This window comes from Podarcis melisellensis (assembly GCF_964234715.1).
Source record: "Podarcis melisellensis genome assembly, chromosome: 7".
In the NCBI taxonomy this organism is placed as follows: domain Eukaryota; kingdom Metazoa; phylum Chordata; class Lepidosauria; order Squamata; family Lacertidae; genus Podarcis; species Podarcis melisellensis.
The window spans coordinates 76,041,748-76,058,066 of NC_138539.1; the positions used below are offsets into that span (position 1 = coordinate 76,041,748).

Consider the following 16,319-nt stretch of genomic DNA (forward strand, 5'->3'; position numbering starts at 1 on the left):
CTCTTCTGGTCTTTTTAGCCATTTCAGCATAGTCCATTAACTTCATCTGCCATTCTTCTCTGGTAGGGACTTTATCTTCTTTCCATCTCTGGGTTGGATTTAAACCCCTATACTCACTCAACTTCCCTGCTACTCATTGGATCAGTCAATTGTTAATCATGGGGAGTGGGTAATAACCCCCCCCCCAACTCAGCTGATCTATGTGGATCAGTTACGGGGGAGTACTGTGTACTTACCATGTGTGACAGAGAGAGAGTGTGTAGGATAGCCATGCAATTTTTGGTCACACCCACTACTGGCATATGGCATTGAAGCTTGGCAAGGGATTAATGTGTCCCTTGAGTCCAACAAATGTTAACCATCCATAAATTCTATGTACCACGTTTAATATATTTAATATGGTCCTGCTTGCTCTGCTTGCCAACCCCATCTTCCTGCCTCAATTCCCCCCTCCCCAATTATTTCCCTCTCCAGGATGGTGACATCTCCCATCTTTTCCCTGCCTCAGTTGTCTCTCAGGACCACAACTTCTCCCTGCCTCCATTTACCTCCTCCAGAGTTTCCATCTCAGTGCCCCAGTTTCCCTCCCCAAGACAATAAAGTACTCTTCTTTTCTCAGCTTCTGAATCCACCAAATTGTCACAATATTTCCCCTACCCCATAATTGCTCGCCTCATTGCAGCTTTTTGTCAGAAATGCAATGGTTCCCTTCTTTCTCTTTCTTTCTCTCTCTTGCTTTTTCACCTACCAGAAAAGCCTCCCTTGTTGCCAGAGAGAAAGAGGAGGTGGAGAGCCCATCTGACAGGTCATGGTGGTGCCTCCCCGTTGTGTCTTCCGCTGGGGATTCTAGCTCTGAGAGTAAATAAAAAAGAGCACAAATATTATATAGGGACAAGTTTCAAAGTCCTTGCATTTAATAGTTTATGAGTCATTGTTGTCTTAATCAGCACATTGCCACAATGCTGTACATGGTATATTTCTGTGTGGATCAAACCATTCTTCATGCAGGTGTTTGTGTGTCTTACATAAGTCTCATTTTGCTTGCGAGGCAATAGAGCTAGAACTGACTCAGATGTTGCTTTTTCCAGTCATCCACTACTTTGTATATTTATGTCCCTATAAAAGGCTTCTGTAGGTGTTTTTAATATTCTGTTGGGAGCTGCCCAGAATGGTGGGGAATAAATAATGGGTGAGGTATGAATAATAAAAGTATAAGTATTATTATTATTATTATTATTATTATTATTATTATTACATGGGGTTGCTAACATGAATCCTATAGTCACAAGGCCATTTTGGAGATCATCTCCTGATACCCACAAATCTTCTGAGATCACCCACCCAAATTCTCACTGCTGCCTTTGTCATGAGGTGCTGAGGGTGGTTACCTTGTAAAGCATGGGTAGGCAAACTAAGGCCCAGGGACCGGATCTGGCCCAGTCACCTTCTAAATTTGGCCCATGGACGATCCAGGAATAAGCGTGTTTCTACATGAGTAGAATGTGTGCTTTTATTTAAAATGCATCTCTGGGTTATTTGTGGAGCATAGGAATTCGTTCATTATTTTTTTCAAAATATAGTCTGGCCCTCCACAGGGTCTGAGGGACAGTGGGCCGGCCCCCTGCTGAAACAGTTTGCTGACCCCTGTTTTAAAGGGAGAAAGTACATGGAGCTGAAGTAGAAAATTGGAAGAGTGACACAAATCAATGTTCCGGCCCTATTAGGTACATTGATTTCAAGTGGTCTGACAAAACACACTGCAAACTTTTTCTGCTCCAAAAGTGTGCTCTGTTAATGTTTCTTTCCTACACCTATTTGCTGTGTAGGAAAATTATTGCACAAATTAAGCAAAATGGCTCCCATCATTTCTTTTTTAAATTTGCAGTTACTGTGGTGTTGCTGCTGCTGTGCTTGGCATTAGAATAGAGTGATAGTGGGGTATTTTCTCTTAGAATAAGTTTGTCATTCTTTCTTAGATAAGGATCCTTCTGCATTTACAATAGTATAGTTCCTGTTTGATCTGACATTTTAAAGAAATAATTTGTAGCTGATGGTCTACACCTTTAGTCACTTGTTGCTTTTGTTGGGTTGTCCTTTTCACACTTTTGGAGAGCTGAGCCTGAGCTGAGAAAAGTTTTTTGACTGTAGTCATACCCCTTTCATGTTCCAGCAGCCAGTAAATGACTACATTATGGGCATGCACACAGAGATAGTTGTTCATTGTTTTTTATTTATTTAAGGCCCAGTATTCTAGAATTCTCATCTTATAAAAGTATAGGAAATTAGAAGAGGAACTGCATGTCTCCCTGAGGTATAGTGCCAGTTACAGATAGGTAGCCGTGTTGGTCTGCCATAGTCAAAACAAAAAAAATCCTTCCAGTAGCACCTTAAAGACCAACTAAGTTAGTTCTTGGTATGAGCTTTCGTGTGCATGCACACTTCTTCAGATACACTGAAACAGAAGTTTCCAGACCCTTCTATATAGTGAGAAGGTGGGGAGGGGTATTACTCAGAAGGGTGGTGGGAATGGGTGATAGGCAGATAGCTGTGATGAGCCTGTTGACGACTCTTAACGACTGCAATAGGTCTTACAGGAAAAAGCAAGGGGTGAGAAGGTGAAAAATGGCTTTGTCATGTATAATGAGATAAGAATCCAAGGTCTTTGTTCAGACCAGGACTCTCCATGGTTTTAAGTTTGGTGATAAGTTGCAATTCAGCAGCTTCTCTTTCCAGTCTATTTTGGAAATTCCTTTGTAGTAAAACAGCTACTTTGAGATCTTGTGTAGAATGTCCTGGGAGATTGAAGTGTTCTCCTACTGGTTTCTCTGTCTTGTGATTTCTGATGTCCGATTTATGTCCGTTTATTCTTTGGCGTAAGGTCTGGCCTGTTTGTCCAATATAGAGAGCTGAAGGACACTGTTGGCATTTGATGGCAATGAGAGATATAGTGAGGTATAGTGAACTTTGTTATTGTAATCAAATGTTGTTTTCAGCTAATGAATGCTATCATGGGCTGTACTTTGACTCAGTGCCATCCTCTCTCTCTGTCATATCTCTCCTCTGAACTGAGTTTCCAAACTGACAGCTTGCACCATTCAGACGGAAGTGATGTGAAACCACTTCCATCACTCACCAACCCCAAAATCAGGATGATGCTTGTACACATGCCGCTTTACAGATCTTTGATAAAAGTCAGGATATTTTGAGATACAGTGAGCAGGTTTTTAGTAGCTTGTACTAGAATGGGGCGTAGAGGGACATGGGTGGCGCTGTGGGTTAAACCACAGAGCCTAGGGCTTACCGATCAGAAGGTCAGCGGTTCCCATTGCTTGGTCCCTGCTCCTGCCAACCTAGCAATTCGAAAGCACATCAACGTGCAAGTAGATAAATAGGTACCGCTCCAGCGGGAAGGTAAACGGTGTTTCCATGCGCTGCTCTGGTTCGCCAGAAGCGGCTTAGTCATGCTGGCCACATGACCCGGAAGCTGTACGCCGGCTGCCTCAGCCAATAAAGCGAGATGAGCACCGCAACCCCAGAGTCGGTCACGACTGGACCTAATGGTCAGGGGTCACTTTACCTTTACCTTTACTGGAATGGGAGGTGCAGGGGCACTGTGGTCTGAACCACTGAGCTCTTGAAACCTTTACCTTTTTACCTTCCTGGATTGCTAGCTGAATAATGATAACATTGCATGTTAGCATGCCCCCAAATCTGAAAAACCTGCTAGTATACCACTATAAGCGCAGAAATCCCTGAGGTTTTTAGTTATCTTTCTCCCTAACAGACTGTACTTCAGTGCTGTCATTGCAGATACCTAACCATTCACAGCATTCATTTTATTGTTAAAATGGGGGTTTTGTTAAACCCTCCCCACGTGCTCTGTTTGGGATAAAAAGTACCCACACTCTCACTTTATAGGCAAATGGATAAGAATGTGTTTAATAAGCACACAGGCCTGGTTCAATTTCTGGAACAAATTGATTGACAAATGTCAGATGTTATCTAGTTCTATCTCTCATTTCCATCTGAATCAGGAAAGGTGTCTGAGGTGCTAGATGGGTATTTGGAGGCAGTGATGGGCTGGATATGGGACAAAAAATTGAAGCAAAATCCTTAAAGACAGAGGTGTTATGTGTTCCACGTTCTCAAGTCCAGGAGCTGGGAAGACAGTTTGTTCTGGACGGATTAGCACTCTCCTGGAAGTGTAAGCTAAGATACTCCTGGATCCAACGTTGTTCCTTGAGGCTCAGGTGACTTCAATAGTTGGAGTGCCTATTTCCAGCTATGGCTGGTTTGCTAGCTGCGGCAGAGATGACTTAACTAACATACGCCATGCTCTGTAATTTCCACAGTGGATTATTGCAATGCACTCTACATGGGGCTGCCCTTGAAGATGATTTGGAAATTCCAACTGGCCCAAAATGCAGTGGCAAAATTACTGGCTGGAGTTGCCTTTAGAACACATATAGCCCCTGTTATAAAACTGCTGCATTGACTACCAGTTTACATCTGGGCCCAGTTCAGGGTGTTCCCCTTCAAATATGGAGTAAGTTGATTCCTTCCTGTTTTCAGTGACCCAGTATCTAGTTTATCTTTCTTTTGTCGTTGCCTATTTACCAGTTAAATATTTCTCTTTCAGAGACTTTATAAGTCCACCTTCAATCTCCCTTCCAAGTGAACTATATATTTTTATGTTTTCTCTTGAGGAAGCTGCATGGATAGCAAGCCTTTTGGGATAGGGACGAGCTGCTTACTTTGCGTATTAATGAACACATATTGATAAAGTGCTGTGCATATTGGTGGTGCAATCAATGGTGATAAGGTTTTAGAAATTTTGGTAGTTCTTTGCAGGGCTTTTTAAAGCCGGAGATCACAATCAGCTCTCAGATGGGTACCATTGCCATTCTAAGAGAAGGAGGGAGAAGCTCATGGTGAGCTCGTTTTATAGAAAAATAGCCTATTCTTTGTGATAACAGATATTCATTAAGCTTTTTGGAGTTTTACAAAAAACAATAAGAGTCTCGTTCTGCTTTAATAGGTTGCTTTTCTATCTTTTTCATAAAGATGCTAGAAAAGCAACTGACAAATTCTAGAGTTATGTGTTTATGTCATCATATGTGTTATGTTTATCCCTAACAGAATCTGTAGAAATGGGGGGGGGGGGTGCTTATTAACCTTCTGTGTCAAGCTGCCACTTTACTAAAAACTAAAAAATAAAGCCTTTGGGAATAAAGGAGCAGAGTGGGGGTAGGGAATCAGTTTGTCACTGTATGGAACAGATCAAAATGAGAAGCTGAATTGGGTGGTGAATATTCATCTCTGTTTTCAAGCTGTTAGATGTGTTGGGAATACCGGAAGCTGTGTAATTGCTAGCATTTTGTTTGTGCTTTTATAATCCCTTCTTTGCCACGTCATAGTTACTTCATCCTAACTGGGAGCAAAACTAGAGCATCCATGCAGACACTAACCAACTCATGTGACTACAAAATTCCAGCACAGCTTTGGGTGGCGGCGGGGTGTGTGTGTGTGAGTTTAAATCTGTAATATGAGATGTTACTGACCTTTCTAAGAAAACCTCAGTGGTTTATTTTGCCTGGAGCAGATGTCTGGTTACAAACTGGCAGCATGAGACCATTAGTCATTTTCAGCGAACCTGATAGAACTGAATCTTCTGGCCCACACTAGGAATGGACTGCAACACTTGTCACAACTGCTAGGTGACATCCTGAGTGTGTGTCCCTCTGTGTTTAAGCAGCTTTCACCAGAAGAAAGCCAAAACTCCAAGTCAAACATTCTTATTTCACTTCACCTGCTAAATATTTCTGTCTGTATGGGCATGCATAGCCTCCTAAGCTGGGCAGGATTTATCCTGGGGCAGGCAAGTAAGAATGTGATGGAAATTTACTAAAGGCCTCTTCACAAGAAGGGGAAAGTGGGCTCAGGCAGCATGCTGTGAGGCAGCAGGAGGAGGTCCCTCACGAATAATAATAATAAATTTATTATTTATACCCTGCCTATCTGGCTGGGTTTCCCCAGCCAGTCTGGGCAGCTCCCAGCAGAATATTAAAAACATGATGAAACATCAAACATTAAAAATGTCCCTAAACAGGGCTGCCTTCAGATGTCTTCTAAAAGTCAGATCGTTGTTTATTTCCTTGACATCTGATTGGAGGGCATTCCACAGGGCGGGTGCCACTACCGAGAAGGCCCTCTGCCTCGTTCCCTATAACCTCACTTCTCACGGTGAGCGAACTGCCAGAAGGCCCTCGCAGCTGGACCTCAGTATCTGGGCTGAATGATGGGGGTGGAGATGCTCCTGGGACAAGGTCATTTAGGGCTTTAAAAGTCCACAGTGTGTACTGAGGCCTTCCTGGGATCCTGTTCCCACCTCACCCCATGTACCCCACAAAAAGCTGTTCCTGAAGGTTGCAGGGACCCTATGAAGAGTCATTTGCAGATGGGAAGGAGAATTCAGCACCTATTTATGAGATTCAAGTGCCTGTTTAAGAAAAAAGAAACTTTTAGGTAAGGTCAGATCAGATCAGAAGAATCTTTATTTGCATCAGCCACTAGCCACAGCAATAATATTATTATTAATAATAATAATAATAATAATAATAAAAAAATTTTATTTATATCCCACCCTCCCCAGCCGAAGCTGGGCTCAGAGCGGCTAACAACAGTAAAATAATACAATATTCTAAAATCATTTCATTATATGTACTGAAGAAAAAGGTAAAAACTTAGCTATGCAAAATACATTTTAGAGGTTTACATCAATAATCAAATAGATCTTATCCTAATTGCTCCTGCTAAAAAAATGCAGTTTTTGCTGTCACCTGATTAAAATTTTTATGTCCTGTCCTGACTTCAGTTTTCAGTACATGTAAGCCTGGTAACAGAGTCTTTGCTTCTCCAATTTTGAGGGATAAAGCTAATGCTCTAGGAGGCTTAACATGCATAGGCACCAATTATGTGGCACAAATACCAGGTAGGCCCAGGGGTGGGGACAGGTTGGACAGGTGCGGCTCTACTGCCCAGATATGCATGCATTACTCAGCATCTCAATAAGCTTTAAATAACAAAATGTTGCACACAGTTTGTTTGTTTGTTTGCTTGCTTGCTTGCTTGCTGCAACAGCAGGAGGAGAAAGAGATCAGTTTAATAATATTTCATTTTAAAGTGGGTGATAATCCTTACCTATGTATCTCAAGGTCTGCAGGTGAGGCAGGAGAGGAGCACAGGGATTTGGTTTTCTTAGGGCTTTGATTTTTGATCTGGTGATAAACCAATTATTTTATACTAAAACCATTTCCAAACCACACTCATTATTTTATAAATCCAAATTTTATACATCCAGTCAAATACATTTTATTGTTGTAAGCCACTTTCAAAAAAATTTTAAAAAATAAAAGCAACATAGAAATCACTTTATCCCCCCCCCAAAAAAAATCCAGTGAATAATCAAAGCAAAACAAAAGCAAGTAGATGTTTTATCATTTTGTTATATTAAGGAATAAAACATTCCTAAAGCCATCAGTGCACTACCAGAATCGTTAAAAATTGGCATCAACCGTCAGGGAAACAGCTGAGCAAAGACGTATGTTTTAACAAGAGACAGACGCACCTCACTGTTAGTGCTTGCCAAATTGCAGAAATCATGGAAACGGGCGAGAAAGTGTGTGGGTATTTCCAAATGCCTTGTGCCTCCTTAAGGCAGTTTTCTACTGGATTGGGTTGGACAGGTTAGACTGCTTTTGCAATAAGGAATACTATTATTTGTTTAAAAAGAAAATAGGCAGGAAGAGATGCTTTGATACCTTGATATACCCAGTTGCAATTAAAGAGCTCAGTACCGTCCACACAGTTTTGGCCATATATTTTGTTCACCTGTTGCCTCTTGTTGCCACTGAGCTTTCAGGCCTTTCTGCAACATATATAAGAATAGAAGCTGTAAATCTGAGTGGCAAAGTTCTTGTCCTGCCCAGCGTTGACAGAAGTGGTTGAGGGATTAAAAAAAAAACCTTTGAGAGCAGGAAAAGCTCTTGTGCAGAAATGTCAAGTACAATTTAAGATGTGGCAGTTGCATTCGCTGTCTTTAAACAAGGCTGGTGTTTGAGTGCCACTTTACAAGCTAGGGGGTGGCAAATCTGTATTTGTTGCTGTCTGTATGTATATCAGGGAGCTGATTCCATTTCCTGGCATGCAGATGCAAACATGCATTTCTTCTGTATATATGCTACATTTTTGTGCACAAATGTGTAGTTGCAGGTGGACCTATGAGAGTAGTCGGACCCAGCACTCGGGGCAGCAAGTTGATCTCCAGGAGGGGCCTAACCATCATATTATGGCTATAACTGAGGATTAGTTTTGCTGAGTAACAAAAAGGTGAAATTATTTGAGAGCAAAGTCCCTGTTTGTTTTATTTGTTGGTGAGTTTTTAATGTTTGTTTTAATTTTTCAGCTGGGAAGTCATTGATTCCAAGTCTGAATACAGGATCAGGCTGAACCAGTGCATGGAAGAAGCAATGATGAGTTTCTTTGTCTTTCTCCAAGAAATGTCTCACTTCAAAGAACAGAACCCAGGCAAGGTAAAAGGAGGCTTGCAATTTATCTTGTTCCAATGAATAAACTTCCTGGTACTTTGTGTCAATAATCAATGTGTAAACAAGGATGTTAACAGCAGAACCATATATATGTGTACTTAGTGGTCCCATTGATCTTGAGGGAAGGCAATGCTAACATACCCAACAGCATAAAGCATAAAGCTATGTTTATGGGTGCCTATTGTGATGAAGCACTATTTAGCCCAAGAAAAAAGTTCCAGGATCCCTTTAGATAGTGGAAAAGATGCTGTAGTATAACTTTGGGTTGTAGTCAACAGCACACTGTCTCACTGTTCTGTCCAGCATCCTTTCCCAACATTAAAAGTGCTTTTCCTGGTGTTGCACCGCTTGAATTATGCAAGGCAACCACTTAAGATCGCAAAATATGTTGGACCAGGTCTCATTATGAGCTGCCAATCAGTTTTGGGATTAATGAAATCTTACAGGTATGAATGTGTACAATAAATTGAATTACTCTCCCCACTCCTCTTTTAGCCATTGTTGTGGATGCCAGCAGTAGTGAGCTGACTTCTTCACGATGACTAGGAGAATATCCGTTAGTAAAAAGGGATGCCTGTATGCGGAAACACCTCTTGCTTAAATTACCAGCTTTGGAATAAATTGGGCTAAAACTAGCAGCAGGTTAAAACAGCTCCTCACTTCCCAGAAAGCACGCACACACTCCAGTTGTGTGTTGTGCATGTGCACATCTCTCATACCACCATGGGGTATCTGAAGAAACAGAGGGCAGTGTTCAGACTGGCCCCCCAAAGTCATGTTACTTCCTGTTGCCCTCCCCACAACTTTGTATTTCCTTTGGAGTTGAAGTGGGGGCTCAGCCACCAGAATGATTGGGTGGGGATGCAACTGAGCTGCAGAAGAAGCTTTTCTCTGAGCTCCTCACTCACACAATGTATCTGTTGTGGTGTAAAAGAAAGTGAGTAACAAAGACACAAAAGATAATCCCCTATGGCTAACAAGCATTTTCATCACTCTTCTGATTTGTTTACTAAAATGATGGTGATGGAAGGTAGCTCTACAATTTTTGCTGTTGGTAAGAACATGTTAAAAGCCATGTTTTAGTCTAGATACTGAATGTGGCAATGATATCTCTAATCATTACTTGATGCTTTCTCTTAAACAGTTTTGCCTCCTGGTCTGCAGTGTGTGCACATTCTTCACAATCTTAGGAAGTTACATTCCTGGAGTTGTACTCTCTTACCTTCTATGTAAGTTTCTTCCAATTCTTAAGGGATGCAATAGTTACTTTATTTTCTCGGGGGGGGGGGGTTCCCATAGCAACAGGCAAACCACATTCTGCACAGAATTCACCATTGCAATTAAGATTCTTGAAAAGAAGACGGAATTGCATTTTTCCTGGCAGCAAAATAATGGTGGCTTAAATGTTAGGAAAATGTGATATTGACAAAGCTGAAGTTCTTAAGGGCAGAAATCTGGATTCCCTGAATAAATGAAGCAGTAAATCAATATTTATTTCCTTAAAGAGATCATGCTGCAGTCTCATAAACTTTTACATTAGGTGTAAGTTCCATTGAACTAATTGAGACTTCGACACTATGCTACACTAACTCCCCACACAATATATTCTTAGACGCTGTGGATCCCACTAAACACACACAGAGTGCTTTATTTAGCAATAGATATTTCTAACTTGCGTGTTCCTTGGAAACAGACCATTTTATATGCTTCAAGAAGGATTTGTAAAGAGTATTCAAAAAATGGCATAGCTCAAAAGTTTACTTTTCTGCAAACTTGTTGTAAAAAATGGTAGAACTTATTTATATTTCCTACTTCTGTTGCAGTACTATGTGCCTTCTTGTGCCCACTCTTCAAATGCAATGAATTTGGGCAGAAAGTATATAGCAACATTAAGCCACTTCTGCTGAAACTGGACTTTGGCGTTTGGGACTATATCAACCAAAAATTGAGAGAGCGAGCTGGTAAGCAGGCAGCTTTGAATAGATTTTTCTCCCTGTGTAATGTCAGCTTTCTTGAGGAAAGAAGAAGGGATGTGCTATTTTTGTGGTTGCCAGTTTATCCACAAATACAAACAAATACCAAAAAAAACTTAGGCTTCCCATGAGTGATAAGAGTAAAGTTTCAAAACCAAACAATGTTGTGTATCTTGGGAAAGTGAATATTTTTACTACGAATGCATTGTAAAGCAGTGTGCATGTAAAACTGTGTAGAAATATATAATAAATAAATGCTATATAAATAAATTTTACACATGTAGAATTTATGCACCTAAATCTCTTGATTTCTTTGTTAGCTACAACAACAAAACCTAGGAATGTTTGACAAACAAAGTAGGTAACGGAAAGCTAATTGGTTTGTAATCTTTTCCAGAAATTATAAGAACAAAGTTGACAGATGACAACAGTGAACTAGATGTATCAGCCTTGTGTCCTAAGGTAGGTTGGTTCTATATTGAGTTCTCTAGACTACAAATAAGCATATTGACTGTTGTGCTTTCGTTGTCCGGAAAGAGCAACATTTCTCAAGCGTTGTCCACTCCTTTCTACTTGTTTGCTGCAAATTCCAGGTGTGCTGGAATTTTAAGAAGTTTCTACAGCCTGATCCTGTTTATTCAGAGGCACGTCAGACTCTGATCAGTAGAACTTACTCAGGAGTGCAGCCTCACAGGGCTGCAGCCTAGAGTAATGTAGGAGGCATTCTTTCTCTGAACCTGCTTTTTGGCACGAGAGGTTTGTCTTGTGAACGCAGCAGGTACCACCACAATCAATTTCAGTCCGTGGAAATGAAAGTCACGACTCATCAAGCAATTAGAAACAGAGCTCTGATTTGTACAGCTGCCTTTGTATTATGGACCCTTTGAAACACAAAAAGATTTCATCACAATACAAACTTATGTGTCTACTTCTTCAGCACCTGGAGGATGCAGATATTGGCATTAACAGTCCTGTGCCGATTTTCAAAGTGTATATGTGACGGGGGATCAGGATCCCACAAGCCCATTCCACCTCTCCCTACAGCACACTTGTTTATGCATTCCATCTAATGTGTATATATAAAGATAGGGGAGGAAAGTTTGCCGCAGTGTGCATTACTTTACACTTGCATTGAACAGTATTGCCATTTCTGTGTCCATTCAATCAGTATGGAGACAGCCTTCTGGAGCATCTCACAATCCCTTGTATTGTGCATTTAACAGTGTATTGTTAAAATACATCACTATACAATGAAGCAACAATGAAATATTGTTGCTGCATAATTGCAGTTTTTTTCTCCTTGTATCTTGTAGTTAGAACTTTACATTCCACAAGTATATAAAGCAAGAGTTTCTTGAGATGCTATCTAAGTTATACCTAGAGTAGACTCATAGAAATCAGTGGACATAACTAACTTGAATCCAGCTATTTCAATTAAATCAGTGGATTCAAGTGAGTTAACTTGATTGAATTCACATGGTGTAAGTTTTAAATGTGTAGGTATTCAGTTTAGCCTAGAATTTAAGAGTGCCATGCTTGACAGTTTTCTTTTTTTCAAAATACAGGTTAGCCCTACAGTCGTGGCCAGAGAGATGTCTGTATCAGATACTGATATATCGGAAGTATCTTGGACTGACAATGGGACTTTCAATCTTTCTGAGGGCAACACTCCACAAACAGACACATCTGATGGTACGTGCATCTTGCTTCCAAATTTGTAGGGGGGGTTTTTGCATATGAAAGAACTTTTATTTAATTCTGTCCCTCTCAAGTCTATTTTTAGTTTACCTGGTAATCTACATTTAATGATTTATGCACAAAAAGGTATCTTAAGTAGATACTTTTGTGTTAAAACTATAATGGTAGAAAACTAGACACCACCATCCCCAACTCACAGATGACATTTTCCTATTCTAACTAAAATATTTGTTCACTAACATTTGCTTTGCAAATGTTGGTAACTGTATCATCAGTGATCACTTCTCAGTGTGTTGTATGAATGAATAAGGCATGCACATGAATGTAAATGGTCTGAGGGAATCAGATGATGTGAGTCACTGAAGAAGCTAAGGGCAGACCTGGTTAGTAACCTAGATGGCGCAAACCAATCAGATAGGTAGGGTATAAATAAAAAAAATATTATGTTTATGATTATGATAAAAAGAAACTGAATACAATCAAATGAACTTATAACAGATCAGCTGCATGCTTTATTAAACCAGTGACCTTCAGCCTTTCCAAATCTTGGTTAACATTCAACAAATTTTACTCAGAGTAAACCTAGTGGCCCTAACTTAGTCCTGTTCATGAAATACGTTTGCTCTGAGTAAAATTTAGTTGATTACCATTCTTAAAATTTACCCTTTATCTATAAATTTAATATTTGCCTCTAGATTTGTTCTCTCGTTCTTCTTCCTTCCTTTCCTTTTCTTTTTGTCTGTTTTGGGGAGGAACTGTTGATGTACCCAGTAGGCATCATGTCTTACACCTTTAATCATTTTGGCCTTTTATGGAGTCCATCCAAGTTGATTTACATGCCGACTTTTGTTTTTGTTTTTGAGTATTCCTGGAAGTGGGCATGACATTTATTTATTCAATAGATATTTGTGTTGTATCATATCACAGAAACAAGCTGTTGATAATGGCTTCTCCTCTCGATTGTTCAATAGATTTTGATCGCCACGAGGAAGCTTTCGCAAAAGATCTCGCAGAATTTCCATCCGTGGAAAACGGTGCAGGAACAAATGATGACGACGATTCAAGCATTGGCATCCCTGTCTGTCAAGAGAGAAAAAAGGACCATCTCTCTACCACATCAGCTTGCCGTACCAGGCAGGATAAGGAGGGGCACTCTGCAGCAGGCCTTTCCTTGCCTTTGATCAGCGACCCGGCTTTCAGCTTAGTAAGAGCAGTTGCCGGAGATGTTGTTACGTCGGTGGTGTCCGCAGCTGTCAGAGACCAGTTGCAGTCTGTGCAAGGCGACCCAAACTTAAGCGAAGAGACAGACACAGAGGAAGGCGACGATTTTGAACTGCTTGACCAGTCAGAGCTTGAGCAGATAGAAAGCGAACTGGGGCTTACCAAAGGCCAAGAGGCAGAACCACAAGAAAAGAAGTCTTTAGGCTTCCTCTCAAACCTGCTTGGGGGCCATTAACTGGAGCTGCTTAATAGTATAGAGAAAATAAAATATAGACCATGTGAAGTGCAAAAGAAGAAAAAAAAGGAAAATGATGAGCTGTAAGCTTTATCTATTATTTTAGATGTGCTGTTATGTCCTCCATGCAAAGTGTACTAACTTGTTGCAGATCAGTTGATGCTGGTAGTTTTGTTTCTGATAGTGATCCCATAGAAATGAAAAACGTATCTCATTATTTTGTATCAAATGAATTTAAGAGGCAAGGTTTTAAAGAAATAGATATAGATATATATATAAATTGCCAAATGTAGCTCCCTCGTGGCTGTAACCAAATCCTTTTCACCTCCAGCCTGTTTACTCTTACTTTTCAAGCGTTTAGGAGCAATGCTTCAGGGAGAGAAGATATCAACAGGAATCAAGAAGCCATCATGTCCTAGTTACCTCCTATGTAGCAGAATATCTAAACCTCCAAGAGTAAACAAATGTCTGATAGGCTCAGAGACTCTGAACCCTTTTGCAAATATCTCTGATTTATGACTCCAGACATCATCATTGTAACTGATTGCCATCATTTGTGTTACCTATATGAATTCCTGGAGATTCTTTTCACACAGGACAGTGTGATGCATTTAAAATTTACTTCCATTCTTGTAGGCCATTAGCCTAACAGAATGGCATGATTTCATGCTTCGTGTACTCTTTTACTAGCTTCATAGCAAAAGGAAAGAACAATACATTTGAGGCAGTATATAAGCCATCTACGTGTAGTATATGTATATGCAGTGTGGGGTTGAATTTGGGTTTGGGCAAGGAAACCAGGGAGATTTCAAAAACTGAATAGACAGTCTCCAGTTCATCAATTCTATGCTCTTAGGACCTAAGTATTACATTGCATCTAAAATGAAAGAAATTGACTGCTATATTCAGTTCCTCAAGAACTACTGCTTGCAAAAGAAATGTAGACTATTCTATTCCTAGCATATAAGTAGAGGCTGTTGCCATGAAACACTCCTAATTTTAACAACTTGCATATTGTGTGGCTGACTCTGGATCATCTTAAAATGTAACTTGTCTTCTCAGCTTTGTGGTTTACCTTTAAAGTTGACAGTAGCAGGCAGTGCCTTATCAAGGTAAACCAAAGTTTTTAAAAAAGAAATACTGCTAGTTCTAATAGTATGTTATAAAAAGCCAGCAGATTGAGGGACCATATCGGCTGTTTTGATTAATCTCAAACCGTTACAGATTTTTACTGGCATTCTAACAGACAGACATGGTTATGTTGTGAGCCTCTAAAAAGTACAGCCCCAGTTTATAGGGTGGTGCTCTTTTCCCACCATAGCTTCCATTTTTAATAGGCAATGTGCGTAGTATCACTGCCCAAAATGTTAACTTGGGAAGGATATGTTAGGAGCTCAGTTTCCTTCTCTTCCCTCCTGCCCTACGCAAGGTGTTTAAGGAGACCCCAGACAGACAAGACCAAACTACCCTAATGTCAGCTCTCATTCCAAAGCAGCTTGGTCAACTATCTCCATACCTGGCTTGATAATGATTTCACCTCCCATCAGATGGGGGCATGGTGAAATGGTCATGCAAAATGCAGGGATTTGGAAGGTACTACAGACTCAAATGGATACTTGCTTAGTATTGATTCTGCTAATGCCTTTGGTTTTATATATCACAGACACAAGCAGAATCGTGTGTGCGTGTCTGCCAAGTTTTCTGTTGGTTAAGTGGGTGCCTTCATTCTTCAGCCTAGAGTCACGTGGATGAAAGTGAATTTAGGCCATGCAAAAGATGGGAGACATAAACAATAATATTTACTCCCAAGTCCCACTGACTTTCAAGCAGGTTTGCTCTTTAGTGGGTTTAGGATTGCAACAAAGCAATTGCCTAATGCAAGATTCTGACAGTTGTTTCCTATCAAGGATGCCCCACAAATAGTGTACTATCTCAGGTTTTTATGTAGCTCTGGCTTTGATACCATTGGGCAGTGCTCTTATTTTATTTTATTAAGAAGTTGTCTATGAACAAATAAAGGAATAGAGGAAAGCACTTCCACCCAAGAGAATGCTGTACCCATAAATAGAGATATGCTCAGCAGAAGCTCACAGTGACCTCTTCCCCTTGGGTTCCTTTCTCATGGTGGAAGTGCAGTTAATCAAACTTTATCCATTCTGTAGATACGCCCCTTCAATCCTAAACACATTTACTTGGGGAAAAGCCCTACTGAATTCAGTGAGATTTACTTCTGAGTAAGCTTGCACCAGATTGCGCAATTAAATAGTTGAGGCTGCCTAGGGAGAGAGCAGGGAGGGGTTTGAAGAAGACTTGTAAGAAGACTGGCAGAGCATCTTCCTAGCTCATACCAGCTGTGTTGTAAAATGTAACTGTGTGCACTTTATTGTTGTTTTTAGAAGAAATGTTTCAGGGATTTCCAAATATCCAATACTGTGGTGGTACTCTTAAAAGGACTGAAGTTCCAACGTTCATCACTAAAAGCAGCTGGTGGGCCTGCTTGAGACTTCCTGTAAACCAGTTTTTCTGGTATCGAGACAAAAAAGTACGATCGTAATGTTATAAAATAAAGCCCCAGTCCTGAAAACA

General features: G+C 40.4%; 1 protein-coding gene across 1 annotated transcript in view; it reads left to right on the forward strand.

The window, feature by feature from the left end:
• RETREG1 (reticulophagy regulator 1) overlaps positions 1–16,319 on the forward strand; it is a 40,775-nt gene extending 24,456 nt beyond the window's left edge. Inside the window, exons 4-9 of the mRNA XM_081919129.1 lie at positions 8,465–8,591; positions 9,751–9,835; positions 10,430–10,567; positions 10,977–11,041; positions 12,145–12,271; positions 13,249–16,319. Coding sequence (XP_081775255.1) covers positions 8,465–8,591; positions 9,751–9,835; positions 10,430–10,567; positions 10,977–11,041; positions 12,145–12,271; positions 13,249–13,733 — 1,027 coding nt within the window. The 3' untranslated portion in view covers positions 13,734–16,319. The remainder of the gene's footprint in view (positions 1–8,464; positions 8,592–9,750; positions 9,836–10,429; positions 10,568–10,976; positions 11,042–12,144; positions 12,272–13,248) is intronic.